Below are 25,075 nucleotides of genomic sequence, written 5' to 3'. Positions count from 1 at the left end.
TTATTTTTTAAAATAATAATGGTAACTATATTGCGACATTTACCTACTTTCAACAGATACTTGGGACAGATGTAAGTTAAACCAAACCCTAAACTTCTACATAAATTTACTGTAGTATGCATATTATTCTGTGGGCTTAGTACGATATTCTGCACTGGATTGCTACCTTTTTTAGTCTTTATCTGAAGAAATGGTAGGAGTCGTTTGCACGCAGTAGCTTTAGTAGAGTGCTTCTTTTAATTTCTTCTTCTTCATTATGATTATTATTTCTAGGATTTTAGGTTGCTTTGAAGTTTTCTATTTTGATTTTTCTATCTCAGTCTTTCCTCTTTGACTCCTATTGACACATTTGAATGATTTTTCTTAATTTCCAAAATTAAAATTAAAATTAACAAACGTTTATATTCTAATTTTTCTTATATGACTCTGCTGGTGGCGTGTTCTTCTCACTGTTTTTCTCTGACTTGCAGGAGAGCGGAGTTATTAATCCACATGTGGCCTTTAAGTCTATTCCTTTCATCTTCGCTTCTGATCATCATCTTCCGGATGCTGTGTAACAAGTGGACGTGCCAACTGATTCATTGCTTCTAATTACTGAAGGAACCTTTAACATTTTTTTTTATTCTAAGACTACTAAAAAAATAAACAGCAGAAATCTATATCAAAAGCAACACATCTCATGCTTTTGATCACAGAGGCTTTGTGTTTTTGCCTTGTTATTTTTCATGAGCTATTTTCTTTCATTGTGATTTTGCAGCGCTGCACACGCATTTAGTTCAAAACTCATGATGATGACTTTAAAAAAACCTTACTCTAAATTATAATGCGAAAAAAATTTATAGCGTTCACATGTACTGGATGGCTTCTTGTTTTTACATGTAATGTGTGCCAATGTGTCGATATCTCATGCTAAAAGCAAAATAAAATACATATTTCAAGATTAAAATGAGAGGATAATACTTGGTAAATAAAAACGTAACAAACAGTATATCAGCATTTTGTTGTTGAAAGGACAATAAATTAGAGCTTACTGGGATCGTATCGCTATTTATTTATTTATTTATTTTTTCCATTGTCTATTTTTTAAAAGAAAGCGAACAAATATTACTGAGATTGAAATAAATATTACTGCATCCGTTCTAAAATATGGTAAAGAAATGCTATTTTCCCCCGAGATATGGCATAGCATTGTTATATTTGTTTCGAAATGGGGTATAGAAATTTAGAAATATTACATATTGTTCCTAAATATAGTACACAAATTCTAGAATTGGTATGAGTAATATTCCAAAATGTGGTATACATAATTCTAAATTTTGCAACACTTACGCTCCAGTACATCTTAAGCTAGTGGTTGTTTGTTGCATCTACAAATTTTTAGTTTGCTTTAGAGAGTTTCAGGTAATTGACTCGGACATCGTAGCTTCTCTTACATCATATAACGTATTTGATATCAGTTGCCTCCGTTGGATCATACAGCATTTCATACACTTCTGCGAGGTGAGTAAAATATTATATAGCTGTTCTATTCTAAATTCAGGTAAAATACTTGGATAACACAATAAACCAGTTCTTGAATTGTTTTTGCAGTTACTTTTACTGGATAGCATTGAGCACCCCAAAACCTAGCATATTGAAGACAGGGCTGTTGGGTGATTGCCGCTGAAGACAATGTTCTAATGTTGCATTTACTAAACAACTCTTAAATACCACATTTAGGTAGACGTAAGATTATCAGAAGTATCTTGCATTCCAACTCAATCCTTGAATAACTTCAGCGATGTTTTCTTCAATGATAAGCAATTGTTATCACTACAAAACAAAAGGAATAAGTTCTATTATTATCAATTATAACAATTGAGGGGGTGAGCGCAACAGTGGTCTAACCGACATTTTTTTAAAAATGAAGAAAAATCAAGTTAAACACATGTGCTTTTTGTACAATATACCAAAAGCAACCGCAAGTGGTTGAATGTGTCATACATTGTACATATATATATTGTATGAAAAACCACATGTGTTTATTTTTCTCCATTTTTAAAAATGTGGGTTAGACCACTGTTGCGTTCACCCCCTCAATTAAAGTAAACTTCATCTGAAAGTTCGTGATTTAAGATTATTTAATTGTGTGAGTTTACTACAAATATCAACAATTTAATTAACCCCCTTAATGGAGACTCGTTTCGCCTCTGACAGTAAATTGGAGGGAGCTTCTATACATGCACGTAATTAAAAGATTTTTTCTCTTCTTGGGGAATGGGTCTGTAGATGCACGTGATAAAAGGATTTTTCTCTCTTCGAAGAATGCGTCTATAGACTTTCCTTTGTATTTACACTTTCCTTCCCATGAGTGAAAGTGTTATGATTGTTTTTAGTACAAAGAACCCCTAACGGTAATTCTAAGGAGAGAGAATTTAATTTTCGCATTCTATTTTGGTGAACGAACATCTTTCTTTTCGGCATATTGCATATATGGTTAGCATACGCGTCTTCGGTGCGCGAGACCTGAATTCGATCCCTGGCAAAAGCTCATGGGATTTACACACACGTTAAGATGTAGGTTTATATCTCATATAGCCTTGGTGCTGAAGGGAACGCTAAATTCCGATACAACCAGCGACAATGTTTCTTTGAGTTTTTATTGTAAGCACCATCATCATGATGATGATGATGATGATGATGATGATGATGATGATTATGATGATGATTATGATGATGATGATGATTATGATGATGATGATGATGATGATGATTATGATTATGATGATGATTATGATGATGATTATGATTATGATTATGATGATGATTATGATTATTATTATTATTATTACCGATGTTATTTTGCGAGTGATAATTACTACCTGCATAATGGAAAATGTGTGTGTAATGTAAATAACTGTTAAAAAATGTTTGAAGAATGAAGACAATTTTTCAGTTTTTGTTTCTGAACCTAAAATTTTTGAAAAAGAGCATGAAATTATATATTTTTTTTTAAATTGCTGATAAAAATTTATTCAAATGATTTCGGGTGTGTATTAAATTCTACTTTCTTTCAAAAAGTTAACTTGCGTGTCAATTAAAATAAGTTCTACAAAAATGCACTATATCTATCGACAGACAAAACAACTTCCACCAGAGGAGTGACTACTGAAAACAGGGCTCTCATTAAAAGGTATTAAGAGCCTAAAAGTTGATAGACTGGTCTGTCTAAGCATTCCGACTCTAGGAAGTCTTTTAGAACATATTTGTTGCTGAGAATAGCATGCATTCACTCATTGCTATAATTTGAAGTTTGGACTCCTAAGTTTCTTTCGCCGCGTCCCCTGATCAACCTCATCTCCTTGCCCGTAAATCAAACGAAACGTCACAGCTCGTATCTTTCACCTCCGTATTTAACTTTTGTATTTCCTGTGATGCTATTTTGATATTCGTATCTTCACTGACTTTTATAAAGCACGCAAATACAGAAATTTGTTGGTCAGACATTTGCATGAGTGACTAATTACTTTTTGCCAGATGTTCGTATTAAGTAAAATATACATCCTGTATATCCAATCTCCTATATTTTTACATTAACTTTTTTATTTCAAATTTTGGCATTTTAATAATATTCCGTCCAGATTTGCTGAATGCAAAGGAAATTGCAGGATCACCTTCACATTGACCTGCTGAGTAAAATAGTTCTCCCTCCAATTCGCCGCAAACTGTTGCTGTATTAGTGGAATGACATTACTGATCAGTGTAGGTCTAAAATTCTGGGCATACAGTTTTCATTCTGAGTTTACAATGATCTAAATCTCATACACTCAACAACTCCATATCCGTTGGTAGTCGAAATGCCTAACTGCAATAGTTATTATACCGCATTCCCATATCAAATGGTGAATCAGGACTGTTACTTTCAACTTTATTTCTCAGCTTTAACAACATTAATAATACTTGCTGGTCAATCCTCCTTGCCTTTACACTTCATTAATCAATTCTAACCATAGAGAACATTCATCACACAGTTACATCAATAAATATTATCATCGCTATAGTTAAACTAAACAACAGCAACATTATATTTTGCTTCTTTTCCTTTTACCTAGCTTCGTCATTTTAATGAAACATTTAGAATCCACATCAATTTTTCCTGCTCTGATCACGATTAACCCATTGGAATCATTGATTGTGAAGTGCTTAACACACAGGAAATATGTTATACCTACAATAAGTGAAAGTTTGGGTTGCAGGATTACGCAGAGGCGAAATATTTATTAACTTAGTTATTTATTCATTTATTATAAATTTTTGAAAATGTTCATGCAGTGGAGACGACTCTGAGATATTCAAATCTGATTGTTATACTTACAGCAGAACATTGAAATCTGACTCCATTGGGTTAATTCCTCTAATGAGTTGATTCACATTATCATTCCAACAAGCGGCATTACCAACATTCATTTTGTGCGACTAATATTCTGGACATATTGTCAGTTTTTACTCTTCTTCATCACATGAATGAATGGCCGTTAGCCATTCTACCAATTCGACCATTGGTATTGATGTGCGTTCAATCTAGGTCTTAAACCTCGCCATGAACAGATTTTGGTAATGAACCGTTTACTTTTATTTAATTCAAACTATTCAGTGAACAAAACAATACTTTTATTTAAATATTAATAACATGTAACAGTTTCGCAACTATCTAGTACTTTGGCTTCATCAGACACTATAAAATTCACAGACCACGACAGATTAAATATACAAGACAGCTACAGTATTCTTTTTCTCTGATTAGCTCAAACCTGCCAATTCTTTTACAGAATACTCCGAACGGCGAAAAGACATCTGTAGTATTCCTGTTCTCTGATTGGCTCAAACCAACCAATCACTTTACAGAATAATCCAAATAGCGAAACTGTTATACGTTATTAATTTTTGAATATATTGTTTTGCTAAGCAAGTAGTTTAAATTTAATTAAAGTCTACAAGAAGCAAAGCCAGTGAATATGGATAATATGATTAATGTAGCTCCGATGCTGGAAAGGAGAATATACAAATGGAAGAACAGGAAAAGGGCAAATATATCTAAGAAGCTGCAAGTGTGATTCCTGAGGAAATGTTTACTTTTACATCGACGTGCTGAAGGTTTCATATCCAACGTGTGATATAAGTCTGTAATCTTGGTTAAATTAAACCAATGAAATGAGCAATTACACTTAGTCATCAGGATCTGCCATAGACAAACAAAACAGTACATCTGCATGTTTGTTGTAATCAATTAATCAGAACTTCACTGCGGATAAAAACACTTTTGATTGCTTTGCGTCTTTGAAACTAGAAACAGAGTTGTTGGTAACTTTCAATAGTACAAGTCAAAGATTCATTGCCTAACGCTTGTGAAAAAAGCGAATGGTTTTGCCTAGTTCAGTTAAACAATCTTTACCATTTTCCTATCTTCCGGGATCTAACATAAGCACACAACATAACTCGATAATAATACATTTTTGCCAAATTTACAAAATAGTGTAACTGTTAGTGTCTGGTTGATTCATGTCCATAATCCACTCTGAAAATGTGTTGGTTTGATACTTAATCTCCCCTTTATGATCATTTCTGTATCATATTCAGGAACGGAGGCAGTCTTAATTTGCAGTTATGGAAAAGTTCTTGGCACTAGTAGATAAAGTGATTGCACTGGGAAAACATACTATATTCTCTTACCATTCCTTATAAAATAAAAGCCAGTGTAGATAACCGGAATTGGTGTTTGTAGGGACACATTAAGCCGGGGAGGAACCTTTATGGTGCGTGTCCGGTGAACGACCGCTATCTTGCTGTCCGCCATTTTGAATCTCGTTCAAAAAGTTGAAATGGGAAGTGGTACATGTGATATATGAAACAGGGCCATAATTTTAAGGGAAATTCAAAAGTGTAATCACATTTAACATAACTGTATTAACTTTGAAGATATAATTACATGAAACTTACCTCTTACAAAATGTGTTCAATGTGCTGGCCGTGTTGCGCTATGCATGTTTGCAGACGTTTCTTTCATGCTGTATTAACACGGAGCAATCTCTCAGATGTGATTTGTTCACATGCATCGTGTATCCATTGTTTCAAATGATCCAAATCCCCTGCCATTGCCTTTAGGTGATCCCATAAGTGCAAGTCCAATGGTGATAAATCAGGTGATCTGACAGGCAATTCCAATGGCCCACGTCAACCAATTCATCGACCAGGAAATTTTTCACCCAAATACTGACGAACCTACAGTCTATTATGAGGTGGTGTCCAATCATGTTCGTAAAATAAGGGAAATCTACCGTCCGAGGCCGACTCTGAGGAACGAATGAGTTGTTCTAACACGTCAAAGTAACACTATACAGTTAAAGTCCCAGGGTTAACAAATGGTCTAATGATACATATTCCCTAGAGCCCTGCCCACACCAATTTTCCCTGCACCAACCATTTTACACGGATCTGTCTACTTGGGGTTATCTGGAGACTAGCAGACTAAGTTTTGTTTCTTTACCTCCCCTGTAACGAAAAAAAAAATGTTTCATCGATGTGTAAAACTTACATTTCAAAGTTGCGATCCTGTCACAATTGTTAAACTCACCATTCTCAAAATTGCATTTTCCGATCTGGGTGATCCACAGAAAAGTTTTGCTGCAGCTGGAGCTTATAGGGATGCCACTTATGCGTCGTTAATACCCTGCAAATTGAGGTTTGGCTGACATTGCATTCCAGTGATAATCGGCTTATGCTGCGCTGTGGAGACATAGAAAATGATGCAAGCACTGTGGTAGATGTGCCTTCGTCAGTGACAGTTCTGAGCTTACCTGATCGTGACCTGTCCTCGACCGTACTTGTCTCTTCGAATTGGGTCAGTAACTAGAGCACTACGCAGTGTGCAAAACTGGAGCATGTTGAGGATGCCTTTCATTGAAATAACGAGTTACAGTAGGGGCACTTCCACCACTTCATATCTTGATGATCTCTATACGGTCGGCTTTGGCTAATGACATGGATCAGCACCTGGAAACCATAGATTAATTTGAGTATCATGTGATTATAACTTCAAACTTACTACAATTATGTTACGTCTTAATATGCCATTGAGTTTCTCTCAAAATTCTAACCCTGTTTCATATATCTTGTGACCTCCTTTCTATTTAAACTTTTTGAAAGAGATTCAAAATGGCGGACAGCAAGATGCACCCAATCACCTGACAAGCACTGTAAATATTCCCCTCGCACTAACGTGTCCCTACAATTACTAATTCCAGCTATCTGCATTCGCTTTCGTTTTATAATAGGTAGTAAGAAACTTTTGACTCATCTTGTATATAAAATATAATATTTTAATAAATTGAAAACATAAAAAATTAAAGATAAAAAAGTGATGAAATAGAGCTAACGAGAAATATGTAGAGAAAGAAAACTGGAATTTTGTGTAGAAAGTACAGAAGAGTTCCTAAGTTTCGCCTTTTCTTTTTTAATCACCAAGAAATTGAAGAAAAATGTTACTTTCTTGATATATAATTCAGATTCCTAATTCTATCCATAATAACACTATTAATAATAATAATAATAATAACAGATTACAAAATTAAAATTCTGTTTTAAATCTGTTTTAAATCTTTAGTCCGTCTGAAGGTCAATATGATAACTGAAATACAATATTTATCGGGTGCAAACTAGACTATTTCCTCAATGAATAAATTTACAACTGAAAGTTATATGTAGACCCCTCCCTGATAACTTAATGATTAGCGTTTACATCATCTCTATTACGAAATAGATTCAATTCGCGGTGTACGCTTATATGATTTAGATTCTATGTTAAAATGTAGATTCATTGGCTTCGGTGCTGGAAAGAAGTACCAAACTCCAAACTAACCAGCATCATTAACGTAAATGTAAGTTTTGATTCATAGTACATTAACAACAACTTGGAGATATAAATATAATTTAATATGCTATACTAAATGACCAAATGAATTCTAATGACAGGACCTAATAGAATTGCTACGTTAATATATAAGAACTAGGTCTAAATTAATCTCTCGTATAGAGTGAATATGTTATGATAAACACGTAAAACTTACTGTGCTCCTCAACCTGGCATTAATTAGTATTCTTTTTAAAATATATTATATACACAATAATAGCTTGAATACATTTCATTTCTGTTTAAATAAAACTGAAAGATCGAAAGTAAGTTCGCAATAATTTTTCTCTCATAAGTGTGTTGCAAAGCAGAACGGATGACATGAAGATAAACTGAAATTCTATAATCATGTTGCAAGCATATTCATACTTACTATGTTTGAAATGTTGTTTGTAAACCGCATTAGTTAGGTTCATCAAATATTCTTCAGTTACATTTAGATAAGAAAACTGCGCAGCAGTTAAACCAGAGCACAGATATAAGTTAATGATGGAATTCATATATTTACGAAGTTACTTATGCTTACGTGAGGTGAATTTTAGAAAGTGAAGCTCAACAAGAAGTTAATCTCGAAATTTCTCGCTCCTTGAAGTGGGATTCCATTGATAGATTAGTTCAATGTCAGTGAACTAAGTTGGAACAGAAATAATTGTCGCACAGAAGTTAATCGAGAAAACATGCGTAACGTTTGCTGTGATGTCTTACTTCCCGTTTATCTTTGATACAAGAACTCTAAAAGATTTTTATTCTTGATAACCTATTCTTGAAAAAATAAAATTAATATTTGTCAAGTTCAGAAGTCAGAAATGTATTTATACATAATACATCGCATACTTTGCGGTTCATTGACTTGTTTCAAATGAAAAAAAAAAAAAAAGTTTAATATTGAAATAGACCCCGTAGCATTTCTTCGCTAAAATCAAAATTTATATACATGTGAAAACAAAGCCATTCAGCACATGTATTAATAAATTACAAGCTGAATATTGTTTGTAAAACTCTATTTAACAAAATTTCATATCATACTATTGAATGATGTTTTTGTCAAGTTAATTCAATAATAACAATATTATAAAGAGCAAATGCTAATTTAGAAGTAGCGAAACTACATAATAACATAACTTTACAATAAAATATGCTTGAAACAAAAATTAATGGCGTAATTAAGAGTGGTAGTTCGTGGTAAAATTATTTCTATCGAGAGAATAGTTAATTGTAAGTCACTACCTCTATCTATTACTGTCACTGCAATTGTGCTAGTGACTTTATACCATGTTTTCAACAGAAATTGTAGCAGATAAATGAAATATTTTTTTCGGGTAGTGATTTATTTCTTAGAGTTAATATCACAAAGAAATAAAGTTAACTAAAGATGTATTAAGTGTTTCCTACTAGAATTGAGAACATCTAAGCATAAACCGAAACACTGATATTACCACAGAAACTGATTTGGATGGACTGGACAACTAGAACAATCTATTAATAAAATTTATTATGACAAACCTTAATAGGACTAAGAGTTACTTAAATAAAGTTGTCTATTCGAAACTGAAATGTTATCTGAATGTAGACACAATTAAACGAAAAAATGAACATAATATATTCAACGTGTAAAAATTTATTAGTTATATAAACACTTAACATACATTCAAATAAGAATGAAGAAAATATAGTAACATTAGTGATGAATTACATAAAAAGTTTTAGAAAATGAAGTGATTAAGGTTTCAGTTATGTTATTTTGTGGAAAGTGTTCACAAAATTGTACTGTGAGAGTGTCCATGGAGATTCCTAACTTTCTTATGTTGTACATCCTTATATATATATATAGTATATCAAAATATATTTGTATTTACATATAGAATCGAAGTGTAAGGGTTCTTCTGAATGTTAATCTTTTTACTATCTACACTCAGTAATAAAACACGCACAAAATATTTTCAAAGTATAGTAAAGTTAGGAAATTTAGGTAACATGATGCTTTTTTGAGTTTTAACTATTATATCTGTGATATCCAATATAAAACAGTAAGTATATTTGTATAAGGAAAATTGTGTATTATCCTTTTAGAAGAGAATGACTAAATTTTCAGGAGATTTTGTCTTACGTTCTGTTTCTGTATTAACGTTTTCGTACTTTATAGATATAATAAGGGACTTTTTTTTTTATCGTATCTGTACTTTATTATATTTATTACCATTACCAATTACTGCAGTGAAAAAATTACTTCAGTGACACAAAATCGTATGAAATATTTACCTGTGAGTTAACACACAATCTCCCGTCTATCTTAAATCAATGTTAAATATATTCGTTAGCTTTATACCAACTTTCTTCAAGATAACCAAAGCACATAATAAGTCAATAGTTTCGAGGTGGGCAACAAGAAATTAATGTTGCATTAACAAGAAATTTTCCGATCGTCGAATAACGAAAATAATGTTTAAAAGATCGTTTTGAAAAATATGCAGAGGTATAACCTCTGTTAAATAGTGAATATCAATTTCACCCTAACCTAACCTGGCGTTATGAAACTTACATGCATAAAATGACGTTGCGAAAACATCGGAGATCAGAGAAAAATCTCTGATCAAAGGAAGCAAGCATTGACTATTGTTAAATTAAGCAACTATCTTTTATTCGAACATATCGTCGGTAGGCATAGGACATACCTCATTTTTTTTCCGAAATTGAATTATATAGAGATACATCACTATGCTGATTTAAGTACAAGTATATTTTGAGATATGGCAAAATCTTTGAATTTCTGTAAGTCTGCTACTATTTGATTTTGAAGTGCGGCATTTATGAGGTGATAAACATTATGGTATTAAACTGCCTCAAAGTGGTAATAACTTAATTTCGAGAAAAAAATATACATGTTACTGTGTCAGCCTACCGGCGATATTTATTTAAAAAGTACTGGTATCCTTAACAACCATCTCGTAATGAAAGTAAAAGTAAAAAGTAAATGAAAGTGAAAGATTACTTATTGTATTAAGGCAGAAAAAATGTCTGTTCTTTGCTATGTGATGTGATGTATTAATTGATAATCGTAGTTATGGGAAGATGATTATGATATTGATAAAATCAGCACAATTATGGACAAGAAATTAAATGTAAGAAAATGAATTTAAATGAACAACTAATTATCTATCTTTGGCCATTTCAATAGTAAGGTACGGTCGAAATTTAAAAATAACATCCTGAAGAAAACTAGAATAATCTTCCTTTTGAAAAGCCAGTATCAAATAAAATAAATCTAATAATACAAAATAAGTAATTTCTTTTGATTTTTTTTTCACTTCTTGATTAAAAATCTTATAAGTACACCATTTTACATAATGATAAGGTATTGCGGATTATATATATAATTTGCAATACCTTATAATTAATAATAATTTGCAAAATATAACTGATCATCTACCAATAGTCTTATTTTGAAAAAAAAATGGTCGCTATGATTTTAGACTTAAAGCATACAACCGAATCAGAAGGAAATATATATTTATACATAAAATTCAAACCAAGTTAAGTTTTCTGAAGTGAAATTATACTTTTTTTCAAATTGCGAAACTGTGGAATTTAATGTTTTCTCTCATACTTGAAATATGCAAAATATACAGCGTGTCCATAAAAATACTAGCATTCTTTAAAGTGGTATTACGTCGCTTTGGATAATCGTATTTAAATGAAATTAGTCACATTTAAAAGAAAAACTCAATTTTTTTACTATACTACATAGACACTGAATGTGGCCCCACGAGTGGCGATGCAGACATCAAGAATAGATGGTCTCCCTGAATGGCCTTTCCTTTGATGACACATGCAGCCACAATCAAAAAAAAAAAAAAAAAAAAAAAAAAAAAAAAAATACGATACCACTTCAAAATTGACGTGTGTCTAGAAGCCTGATGTTGAAACATTTTTGTTAAAAGCACGCTGAACCTGTACTAGACTCTGCGTGCTGTGATATTCTAAAACACACCAATTTCGTTCTTGTAGGGTCGTCGTAACTCCCAACTTATTCTTTATTAGCAACACAACACAACTAAAGGAAATAAATTTACATTAGCACATTACGGCATAACAGTACAGAAACAGAAAAGCTTCTCAAGTGACCTTCAGCAGAAACACTAATTGCCTGCTAAATATATATATATATATATATATATATATATATATATATATATATATATATATATAACCCATAACGACTAATCGCAAAGAAAATAGGAGTGTTTTTTTCTGTTTGATCTCGTCCATTATTGACATTATAGTCTATTGTTGACATGAACAAAAATATTTGAGTTTTTCTTTCAAATCTGACCTATTTCATTTAAATACGATTATCCTAAGCGACACTTTAAAGTTTGATAGTATTTTTATGGACACTCTGTACATTGAATTGGTTTCATGCTGAAATTTACGTAACGAACAACTGAACGTAAGAGCAATATAACGACAGAAGTAGTAAATATTTTAAATAAGCAAGGAATATTTGAGAACATTTGAAACTACAGATATGTTTGTTTACATAATTCACTATTCGAAAATAACCAAATAAGTTAATGCACTCACGTTTAATAAACGTGTTTGGTATCTGGATCAACTTCTTTAGAACATAGCTTTTTAGCTATCGTCATAGATTTCAAGTGGATATTAAAACTATAATATACTACCACTCAATAATTACGCCACAAGCAAATTTACACTTTTAAATAATTTTTAACATTAGGGCAAGATTACTTTAGAATATAATTATAGAAAAAGAAATTGGAAATGTGAAAACAAAAACAAAAACCCCATATAGTACAGTCAAGACAAAAATTAGTCACTTACATGTCTCACAAGTCATTTTTAATATCATACATAGCACAGAGTGATACAAAGAGATTTTTTTACATGCCTTCAAAAATCCAATCTTGTTCCCATATTTGAAAAATCTGCCTTTAGTTATATGTCTTTGAGAAATAAAAATAAGTTTCTTAATCGTAGAAGACATTTTAATTTGTTAAAAAGAGAGAAATAATAGTTCAGATTATATTTTTTTGTTTACACATTTTCAATTTAATTGTCATTTAAAAGAAGCAAAAGGTACGGAATTTTAAACTAGTCAAATCTCTCGTGATAAAATTTGAGCATGAGAAAAGTATAATGTTATTCCATTTCTCAGATTTTTTTGTGGAAGTTTCTCTTTCTTTCTATCATGTATTAATGCTGCTACATCATATCCATTTCACATTCTGCTCATGTAATTAAATTACATTACAATTGTACATATGAATATGTATATAAATAAATACATTATGTATAAAATAATTACATAGATATATATAAAAATATATATTTCTTTATCGATTCAACGAACATATTGTATTGTATAAAGGTGATGTTATGTGTATATCAATTTACTTTTGGTGTGACGACTAGACGTGTGGATTGGAAATGAAATTCTGGAATTTCTAGTGAAACTATTTTTCATTGCGGAACGAAAGTCAAGACCAGCTATTTATTTAAATTTTTTTTCCTCCTCCATGTTTATGAAATGTCGTTTCTTGGCATTGGCTGAATTTTATTATTTTAATTCCGTTAAATTAAATATGGAGGTCGCTCAAAATGTGTGAGAGTTTAACTTATAAGAACAAAAAATCAATAATATCGGTTATTTTGTTTTTGCTTCAGCAGCTGGTCGATATTCCTTCAAGTTGCTTAAATTTATAGTAAATCGTGGTTTGTTTACAAAATGCTGAAAGGAAGATTATTAGAAACTTAGTTCTTTTTCATATGAACAACTATTGCTAGCGGTTCCATTTATATAAGTATGGAAGAGACTAATCATTTCAGTTACACAATAACATGGGACTGGTCCGGCCACTTCAATGAAGTTAATCAACCAACAGTTACAGAGAGAAAGATAGCTTATGAAAAAATTTGTGTGTAGTGATTGTATTGTCGAAATATCAATGTATAACCTAATGTAAAAAAGTTGTGAAGGAAGTTATTTCTCGGAAATCACGTCTTTAGTTAAATTGGAACTTGGTCCAGTAAAATAATAACGTATTTAAATCCATTTCATTGTTCATAATCTTGATATACAGAGCTTTTATATTCAAATTTAAAGAATTTAACTATATCCGAGTAGAGTTTACATTTGCAATATAAGTGTTTACAATATTATGTCATATTTTCCACTTCCAGTTCTTTCAATATCATAATATTATAAAATAAGAAAAGAAAATTTCAAAAAAATAGTACTTTATATATGTATATTTACAAACGTAATCTAAACTAGAATTAAACCTAAATTAAATATGCACATAAATTGAATCATATAAAGAAATCTAATTTCTATAAAATAATAAATGAGAGAAAGTATTGGAAAATTAATGAAACAAAAACTGACCAAAACAACAAATATATATTAATAATACTTGCATGACAGGTTCGGCAATGTAATATCGCCTTCATCAGACACGTTATCATCATTCCACACATTTTATTAATACTGTGGAACATTTCCAAATCTATAGTGAACAAGTTACAGCTTGAAAGTTCTATATACGGTATTATTTATTTGGTTCTGTCAATAAAAAAAAAAAATATTCAAGGTGGTGTATTATCACAATTAATTGCAATTTGGTTAGTTCCTATATGATATTAACTTTTTATTTCGTCTATCTGGACACACAATTAAGAATTTTACACAAATACACAGTAACATATACGAGGCAATAGTTTTGAACCCAATAAACTAGAAATATATTGAACAGTATTATGTAGTAATATATCAGTTTATTTCAGAGATTAGCAGCAGGATTTCTTTCTTTGATCAATTATATATAATTAATCCTTACATTTATTTTGGAATCTTATTTGTAAGAGCAAAATTCTATAGTGGCAAAAGAAATCAAACTGTACAGGTAGCCTTCGCCCCTGGACTAATGGCTAGTGCACGTGATCCAGGATTTGATTCTCGGTGAGAGAGCAGTGAACGCATTACGATGGTTAGGATTCCACAATAAACAAGATCCACGATTCATATAAGGAACGATTAACTTCAATAAGTAAATGAAGTTGTTGCTTTTTTTAAAATTCTGTATATATGTTCGCAACAACCTTGGATAATTTATATTTATTCACTGAAAAAATGTCAGTCTTCAATTGAATAGTAAAGAACAAAATGGTAATTGCAACAGTTGAATAGACAATAGTTTTCCTTTGAAATCTTTTTTGCTAAATAACACTGGCAAATAATAAAGAAAGAAAGAAATGATAACTAAGCGAAATAAGTAAATAAAACTTTAGCTATAAATTAGAGATATCAATGAAAGCGTATCTATAGAAATGTTTCAGTAAAACTACAATATAGTAACTGAAATCAGAAAAGTAAAAATTTGAACAGCTTATATGTTTGGTGTGTATAATGTTGTTATTCACTGACCACATTTGGAACCTTAGGATATTAATGAATAGTCTATTTCTGATCATCTTCCTTTCAATGACAAAAACTTTTTTTGTTAATTTCCAAGTTTTTTTTTTTTTTTTTTTTTTTTTTTTTTTTTTTTTTTAGGGTGAAGCACTTTAAAAGGTATATATTTTGTGTGATATAACGAATTGACTAAAGTTGACCAATGTGATATGCATATGAAGTTAAAGAGAAAAAGAAACTTGAAACTTGTCAGAATAGAAAACAAAATCAAACCAAGTATTGTAGCTTATATTCTTAGTTGAACCATAGTGAAATAAGTCTATCCTTTTAAAAAGATTTTTAAAATATATAAAGATTGCTTCGGTAAGACTTTCCTATGGTAGCCTCTTTAATAAAATATCCCTCAGGGAATTTTTTGTGTACATATATAACATCATGAAGTCTGTCGATTCATATCTTTTAAGTGTTGTAACAGTTTCACAGAGAGTAGTGTTGTTGAGGGTTCTAAGAAATAAGTTTTGGAAGGACTTTTTGTTGTTGAAATTACAGGTTTCCCTTCTTAGGTACACCTGTAAGAATAGACCATTCAACTATTGCCTTGAGACAAATAAAGAAGGAAATCTTCAATTATACACTTTCTAAGCTTTAAGACTTGAAATTAATAAAATTGCATACAAATGAATCTTAACAAGTTTTCATTTATTTCTCCCGTTATGTTAACACTTTTCGTGCCATACTCGTACTACAATATATTAAAGCTTTGTAGTATATCAAATTTAGTCGAGGTCATTTTTTTCTATCAATTACGATGCTCGTGTATTTGTCGTGTTTATTTTTACCTCTACATATATCCAGAATGTAATTTCATTTCGCTCTTGCGTGTATAAGTGTGTACAAAAATAGTACAATTGAATAAAATACAAAAGCTTATTTTTAATTAAAAGATTTTTTTTTTCATTCTTGAGGACTAAATTAATTTCGGTTATGAGCTTTCGACGAGTGATAAAAATACCTGGCGCATAGATAATAAATTTTGTTTCAACTTCTGGCACGGAAGATGTTAACTTATAACTACCCTATCAGGCTTTGTTTCAATATTGTCAAACTAAACAGAACAACACACTGAACAAGGCTATGTGATAGACACATATAAAAACATAAACACGTAACATTTTCTACAGACTGGCCCGAAAATAGGTATACACCCCTGCATCGATCAAGTATAACATTCTAGTTTATGGGTTTATTTGCTTCCGCTGTTCCGAGCTGAACATATAAGTGAAAACATTAAAAACAAATAATAAAGAAACTAAGTCTACCTGATGGATAACAATAAGAAATCATAAAATACAATGAGTTTATCAGTATGGTACTGTATACCTACTTTTGGGTCAGCCTGTATAAAGAAGGAGTGGAACTCTGATGAAGGCATAGTTAGTGTGTAGAAACTGTTACGTGTTTGTATGTATTTTTATCACATAGCCTTGCTCAGTGTGTTATGTTAAATTCTGTCTGAATCATTATCATTCACTCTTTCTATAAAATTTCTGGCCTCGCACAAGTGGTAATCCATGCAAAAATGTTTATCGTAAAAGTTGATATTTTTCATTTCATTTCAAGTTGATATTAAAACAAAATTGAAATTTAAAAAAAAAAAAAAAAAATAATGTAAAGTATTAACTAAGAAACACATGCGTAAGGTCAGTTCAGTGACGACATCCGAAACTTCCAGTACTGGAAACGGAAGAGCCTATGGATCTAATGTCCAGAGTTACTAACTTCAGATAAACCTCGACGTTCGATTAAATTAAAGAAAAAGAAGAAACATCAAAATTGAATCTGATCTCATCTTATACATAAAGTTATAGTATACATATCTATACGAGAATGACGAAACATGACATGTCACTTTTTATGGGGGGGGGAGGGGCATTTTATGATTTTTCCCTCCTATGATTAGTCACATTGACTAGTGAGATATACAGAGGAATGGACAAAAATATGAAAATGCCTGAAAAATTCCATATTACCTTTACTAATAGCGAGTAGGAAACCTTTGGCACCCAGTCTACGGGGAGTGACCTGCAGTCTACGGGGAATGGAAAAATATACGCCGAGTATAGTTGCCAAAAAGATGTTGTACCATTCTTTCGCCAAACCAGATGCAAGTTGGAGAGACGACGGTGTGGGTGATGGGTAGCGTAATCGCACGTTGGTCTCCAAAACGGACCACATAGGCTTAATGATATTGAGGTCTGGCGATTGTGGAGGCCATGGCAGATGTGACAATTCATCTTCGTGCTCGTCAAACCAGTTCTGGACGATGTGAGGTGTATGAACAGGGGCTGTCATCTTGAACCAGTCACTCAAAATGGTTACGTAGTCCTTGGCAATGACATGTTCCATGCAGGGTGATGATGGTTCCAGCAGAATGCCAGAATATGGATGTCTAAATTATCACTGAACCACCACCATGCTTCACTTTTGGTAACAGACAGCCTGTATCGTACGCTTGTGCTGGCGTTCTCTACATGTAAACGAGGCCAGCAGTTGGAAACAATGTAAAAGGAAGACTCTTCCGACCAGATGACAGTTCTCTACTGCTCCATTGTCCAGTTTTTAAGGGCATTACACCACTGTCTCAGTAGAACAGCATGGTCAACAGTCACGAATGGTTCGGGAATTGCAGATCTGCCATAAATACCCTGCTTGTGGAATTCTTTTCAGACTGTTTTAACTCTAGCAGGGTTTGTAAGCACTGTATTCAGCTCAGCTGAGACTTTTGGTATCGTGGTGATCTGCTTGGTCACATAATGTGTGTCTGTCTCTGTCACGCAACACACACTTAGATCTACGCTAGTGCTTCGCTGATGCAGTTTTTTCAGAACACTCGTAGGCAGTCATTATCTTCAAGACTGTGCCTCTTGATGCACTAAACATTCCCGTTACTTTTGCTGTGTAAGCTCCCACCACACGCGCACTCACAATTTGCCCTCGTTGAAACTCTGTGAGCTCAGACATGATGCAGAATAACCTGCACTGACAGGTCACTGAACTGTAACTGGCCCAACTGTTCAATTGGCCAGGTTGTATACCTCACAGGATGTGCCGGTGAAATCGTGTTTGAAATGGTCCTCTTTTATACCAGGTGTTTTCATATTTTGTCTATCCACTGTATATGCTGGAAACAGTTGATAATGGCTTAGCTAAAAGTTACCATCTAGTATATATATATAATCGTTTTCATAGTAAAGTGAAAGTATTTAAAATTTAATTGACAACGTTGTAATTGACTCACCTCTACAAAGGTACATATGTTTTGCCATCCTCGTGTAAATATTCATAAAGGTACTACAAACATGTTTGATTGAAAGCTCAAAAATGTTCACCTGATATTTCGATTTAAAAATGCCAAAGGAAAAATCAGTTTATATTGCATTTATACCATCAAACACATGTGGAATGCAGAATTATAAGAAATTGAAAAATGTATACAATTTTAATTAAATGTGATCTATTTCAAGTTATATAGATTTTTAAAAGAAAAAAAAAGATTAGGATATTATTAAAGATGCATTTTAAATCAATTCAAAGTCTATTCATAATAGTAAGTAAGGTAAATACAAATAGAAGATGCAATATTTCAATAATGGAATTCACTGAGCTCATCTATGGGATTCTCTGAAAAGTAAACAAAATTTTTATATAATAGAGGACAAAGAAGCTAGGAAAGATGCTAAAAATCCCGTAGATGAGCTCATCTATGGGATTCTCTAAAAAGTAAACAAAATTTTTATATAATAAAGGACAAAGAAGCTAGAAAAAATGCTAAAACTACCATAGATGAGCTCATCTATGGGATTCTCTAAAAAGTAAAAAAAAATTATATAATAGACGACAAAGCAGCTAGGAAAGATGCTAAAACTCCCATAGATGAGCTCATCAATGGGATTCTCTGAAAAGTAAACAACATTTTTATATAATAGAGGACAAAGAAGCTAGGAAAGATGCTAAAAATCCCGTAGATGAGCTCATCAATGGGATTCTCTGAAAAGTAAACAACATTTTTATATAATAGAGGACAAAGAAGCTAGGAAGGATGCTAAAAATCTTCCAACACCAACACAGAATAATATATAAACTACCTGTACATTTAAACGCTACAACAGCTTATTTATTTTAGAACACGATGTGAAATGACATCTTCTGTGCGATGTAAGCTCACCTGTTCAACATTAAAACACATATATGGATTATTTTTGGCATGCTTAGTTTTTCTGCAGGCGAGAAGTTTCTCCTGAACTTCCCTTGTTAGAGCTTCAGGCACTTAGTCAGTGGAATGTGATTGCAATAAAACATATATAAGCATGACTAAAAGAAATGTGATGACGAGATTACAAGAACGCATTAGAGTCCAAAGATAAGATATTGCTATTTCGGGTTTATCCAATTGTTTGTTATCTTCTAGACATTCCACTAAAATGGGAAAAATATGGATCATACTTTATTAGAACTAAGATGCCAGAATTAAATCTTAAACAAGGTTCTTTACATCGAAGCCGGAAGTACATTATTAACCTCGAAAATAATATAAAATCAGCTAGATCAAATAAGTCTATTTCTCTTCAATAATCTTTCACAATAGTTAACGATTTTATTTAAGATCTTAAATACATTAAATGCTATAGGTGCGTAGATTATATATTACAGCTCTACAGGAAAGATATCAGAGCTAAACAATATACACTTAAAAAATATATTTCACTATGGAAATAGTAAAGAATAAACAAAATCAATTTTCTAAATATTTCCATTTTTAGAGGCAAAAATAAATTTCAAAGCATTATTTATCGCAAAGCAAATGCATTACAAATTTATACACACTAGGAGCTCACCTGTTCAACATTAAGACACATGTATGGATTATTTTTTCTGAAAAGTTTATGGACTAGTATCATTAAAAAGAAAACCAGGAACTTTAACGCAAACAAATCCAACAGACTACCATGATTTATGGTGACGTAGGTCGGAAAATTGTTACTTTGCAGTAACAGTTGACATTCTTTTTTCATTCATGTAATGGCCTGTAAATACAATTTTTATTTTAGTGTGTAAATAGTAAGAAGAATTTTGGTGCTGAAGTTTTTTAAAAAAATAGAAGTACCCTTAAATACAAAGAAGAAGACAGTTTAGCAGGTATGTGAATCTCGAGTTTTTCTTCAAAGACTTATCTTTCAGACGTTATAAAATTGTCTCCGTCTTTATTGAAATTTCCTTCGTCTGTAGTTAGATGTGGATTTCTGATTTGAAAAAAAAAAAAAAAACTTTCAAAGTATTCCCTTTCAATATGTGACAGTGATTTATGCGTATTGTTTACATAGCAGCTATAAAATTAATGCTTACATATACTTGAAATTGCAGATACTTTCTCATTAGAGTTTCTAATATAAATGTTATTCTTGTTTTGATTTTGCTCTGTCATACAAATGTAAGAACTATTATTAATTTCTGATTGAATTCTCGTATATGTAACGTATGAGAGGTTCGCAGGAAGATAATGATAAGCACCAATTCAGGTGAAATTAAGTTATTAGATGGAATGGGTTAAGATCTGACCACAGAACATTATGTAGGGAGTTTAAGCTTGAAAATGCACCTGTATATGGCAGGAGATGCTTGTTTGGCATGTATCATTGCATTGCATGGAAATATTGAACTTTCTTTTCTAAATATATATAAAGGGTTATTCTTTTATGTTGAGCCGAATATGAATTGCCACTTACCAATGAAATAACATGTTTCTACCATATTTCTGTTCTATCTGCAGGCTACCTCTTGCAATTGGAGTTTCCATTGCAGGAGACTGCATTACAGCTGTACCATGATATTGCAGTCCACTCTTCTTTACAGGTTTTTCCACAGTCCTGAGACGGTGCGAACTGGACGATGGGACAGGCCGCTTGAGAAGTCCTGAAGCACAATATTCCATTGGGTTGGCATTTGAACCCTTGACAGGGATGTCACAGAAGGGAATTGCTAAAATTCCAGTTTCCTGTTTCTTATGGCGATAGTATTCCAGCGATGTTTTCGCCGTGTGGCTGGATGCAGTTTAACCTGGTTCACATCTTTGTACACACCTGTTCACAAAAAGCTGGAAACTCGTTCAGAAACTAAGTCCGAAAAAGCGAGCCTAGATCCGTCACAATTCCCGCAGATCTATACACAGGGAATTGCATTTTCCCTCCGTTCTTTATATAGACACTAGCTGCAAACCGTACTATCATCCGAGCAATGTGCAAATGTAAAAACAAAATCAAACTACTCATTTCTGAGATTAATATTGATTGCACACTTCATGCACAGTTCCAATATGCAAAAACAATCAATATCTTAAGTAGAAATTACTGAAAAAGACCGAAAATGACTATTTAAAACTTCAAGTGTCAACATGCGCTTGGAGCGATACAATTACCAATATTATAACGCATTTCCTTCTAAGTGCTTCCGTAGCCAAGCGGGTTTAGTAATGCTGATTTCTGAAGCGAAGGGCGACGGTTCGAACCTCCGTGCGGAGAGTTCGTTTTTATTTCTTCCTTTTTTTAAAAAAAAAATATATGGGAACATTGTTATAAATATAAATTTCTACCTTGAAGTGCTTGAAAAAACAACCAGACAAACTGTCACTTTTCAAATCTCTGTTACATTTACTAGCCCGCCATTTCCAGAATTTATGTATGAAAACGTTAACACAGACGTCAACAATGTAAATTATTCATGTACATATATAATATATATATATATATATATATATATATATATATATATATATATATATGTGTGTGTGTGTGTGTGTGTGTGTGTGTGTGTGTGTGTGTGTGTGTGTGTGTGTCACACAACTCTGTAACACTTTTTTCGTGAAAAAATGCTGAACTACGAAAACATGACGTATGCCTTGTCGCAGCAGACGAGTTTCTCCACTTAAGCCTACGAGTAACGAAATCACCTACAGCCAAACAGCTGCAATTCATTCATTAGTCATGGCTCATCGTGGTCAGAATGTTCGCGAGCTCTTACTGCTCTTGTTGAATACGGTGGTATGAGTGTGAGATAAGCTAGCGAACGTCTTGGTGTTCCCTGTTCTACATAATATACTTGGTGGAAGAAATACTCAGAAACAGGTAACGTGTCTAGAAAACCTGGCACTGGGCTTCAAAGGGTTTCAACCCCACAACAAGATCGGGCCCTAGTTGATGTAAGCCGTCGCAATCCTTTCATGTCATCTCGGCAGTTAGTGATAGCGTCTCGTTTTCCTGGCTCTTTCCTCACCGCTAAGCGACGCATTAAAGATGCAGGGCTTCACGCATATCGAGTCGCGTGTAAAGAGCAATTTACGGATAGTCATAAAGTTGATCGACTAGCATTTGCTGAGGGAAATATTGGTCGTAATGGGATCATGTAATCTTCACAGACGAAAAGATATTCTCATCAGCAAATGATGGCCTCGACTTGTGTATAGACCTACAGGAAAACGTTACAATCCACAGTACATGCACAGAACACATCGAATGAGGCATGTTACTATTCACTACTGGGGATGGCTGTGTAAGGATACAGTTGGTGAATTACACCGTATAGAAGGCCGATTGAACAGCCAGAAGTGTCTGGATATTGTGCAGTATGGGTTGCTCCCCGCTGCGAGAAATTGATTTGAAGACGGCATTGCAGAAGTTCAACAAGATCATAGCTCAATACATGATTACCATCTAGTTCAAGCCTGGTTTCAAGAGGAACCCAATGTTGAGCTAGTCGACTGGGTTCCAAGAGGATCTGACTTGAACCCAATGGAAAATCTATGGGCGGAAGTTACAAAAACTCTACACGAAAATTGGCCTGATCCCCCACCAAGGACAGCTGATGCACTTTGGGAGTTAGTTTCTCACGCGTGGGAAGAAATAGCACAGAGACATCAACATGTCGCTAGCTTGGTTAACTCATTACCAAGAAGATTAAGATGCGTCATCGAAGCTAACGGCGATTATACGAGATATTAATACCTGAATAAAGATTTGTCTTCATACTCAAGTGACCTTCGAGCTCTTTCAAGAGCTCACTAAGTTTTTCCATTTTTCCTTTAATATTGCTTTCATTGGGACGTTTGCGTTTCGTCGAAATGTGCAATATATATTTATTTCTGCTCCTTTGTTTACCCTACACAGATAGTCCAGTGGTTAGCACGTGTGCACGGTTCTATTCCCGCTGGGAGAGGCTTGTGTTTTTACCTATCTGTGATAATTCTGTGTTCGTGCCCCTGTTGTTAAAGAGGTACTGCTAAACCAATAAAACCAAGTAAAACAATTACAAATTTTAAAAAAACAGTTACTGAGGAACGTTCGATAAGTCAGTTTTGTTTTAATATCTAATGCCTAGCGCGTTCGTTGTTGGGTCTTATAGTTGTGGGTTCAATTCCCGTTAAGGGTCCATTAAAATTTTACTTGAACTAGAATTTATTTGCATGAATCACCCGTCTTCTTTAGCCTAAAGGACTTAAACGTTGAGAAAAGTATATGGTAAAAATGAAATAAATAATAAGACAGTAATAATGCTATTAATCTGTATCTATCTACATAGGATATAAATGAAAAAGACGTAGTCTATCAGAACAAAAAATGGCTTAACCGTTTGAAATGATTTTTATTAGTTAACACTTTCACCTACCTCTGACTCATGGGCACCCGAAGGGGGCAGGGTGGGCCGCCCTCTGACTCACGAAATGTATACAAACAGAAATACCAAGCATAATTAATAGCAACCATGAAGATAGCCCCTCCTAGAACATTTTAGGGTGCCATGCGCGGACTGGCTTGTTGTCACGCCATTTTTATTAAGATGCGTATCCTAACAGAGGAGAGGAGTTAAAATTTATGCCAAAAATAGAATATCTCACATTTGTGAGATGAAACTTGACACCATGCCGTTAACGTCTCCAATATTAGTGGCCCACTTGCCGGTAAATATCGATCGTCGATATAGTGACGCATCGAAAGATTGCCGCTAGTGTGTCCCTGGCGGCAGGGTTTCGTCGAGTCGAAACAGACATCTAGAGTAGGTGTGTTGCAGTTACCACGACGTAGCGGCGATGACTTCTTTTCGGTCCCGTCTTTCGATTCGTCGTGGAGAATCGGCGAAGAGACCGAAACGACTTATCGCCAGTCATGTGCATGCGTTTATTATTATATATTTGTTTTTCCTGACGAATGTTCCTAAAGTGAGCTCCGGGGTCAAGAGTAACCCATTCTTCTACATCACAAGGTTGCTGTTTCGCGCAATTTCGGGAGAACTTTATATATACTTTGTAAGTGCTTTTTAGACTCATCTCAATGTAAATGAATCATGCGTATAGGCTATTAAACATATTTGGTGGAGTAATTTTGTAATTCATTGGCATTTCGTCGCGTCTCTGCCACCGGTGGCCCACTGGTGATATAATTTTCAAAACGGAAGTGGGGCCACCACGGATCGTTGCAGTGGAGCCATCAATTTTCGGCGAGATGTTGCTAGTTACCCATCGATAGTCCACCGACGCTTACGGCACGGGGTAACTCTGAATTAAATTTAATTAAGAAATCACTATAGTTGCTATAAGAACTAGTTTTTGAACTTGGACTGTGTAATATTTGTCTTTTGAGGCAAACATTTCC

At 33.2% G+C, this 25,075-nt stretch overlaps 1 protein-coding gene across 3 annotated transcripts in view; it reads left to right on the top strand.

Moving 5' to 3' along the window:
• Positions 1–8,985, top strand: part of LOC145662604 (CB1 cannabinoid receptor-interacting protein 1-like) — a 583,967-nt gene extending 574,982 nt beyond the window's left edge. For all 3 annotated transcript variants that reach the window (XM_081728323.1, XM_081728322.1, XM_081728321.1), the window contains exon 4: positions 471–8,985. In XM_081728323.1, coding sequence (XP_081584449.1) covers positions 471–591 — 121 coding nt within the window. In that variant the 3' untranslated portion in view covers positions 592–8,985. The remainder of the gene's footprint in view (positions 1–470) is intronic.
• The last annotated feature ends 16,090 nt before the right edge of the window (positions 8,986–25,075 follow it).

This window comes from Thermobia domestica, chromosome 10 (genome assembly GCF_964235325.1).
Source record: "Thermobia domestica chromosome 10, izTheDome1.hap1.1, whole genome shotgun sequence".
In the NCBI taxonomy this organism is placed as follows: Eukaryota; Metazoa; Arthropoda; class Insecta; order Zygentoma; family Lepismatidae; genus Thermobia; species Thermobia domestica.
The sequence above is the reverse complement of the archived record's forward strand: the minus strand, read 5'-3'. Positions and strand labels throughout refer to the sequence as shown.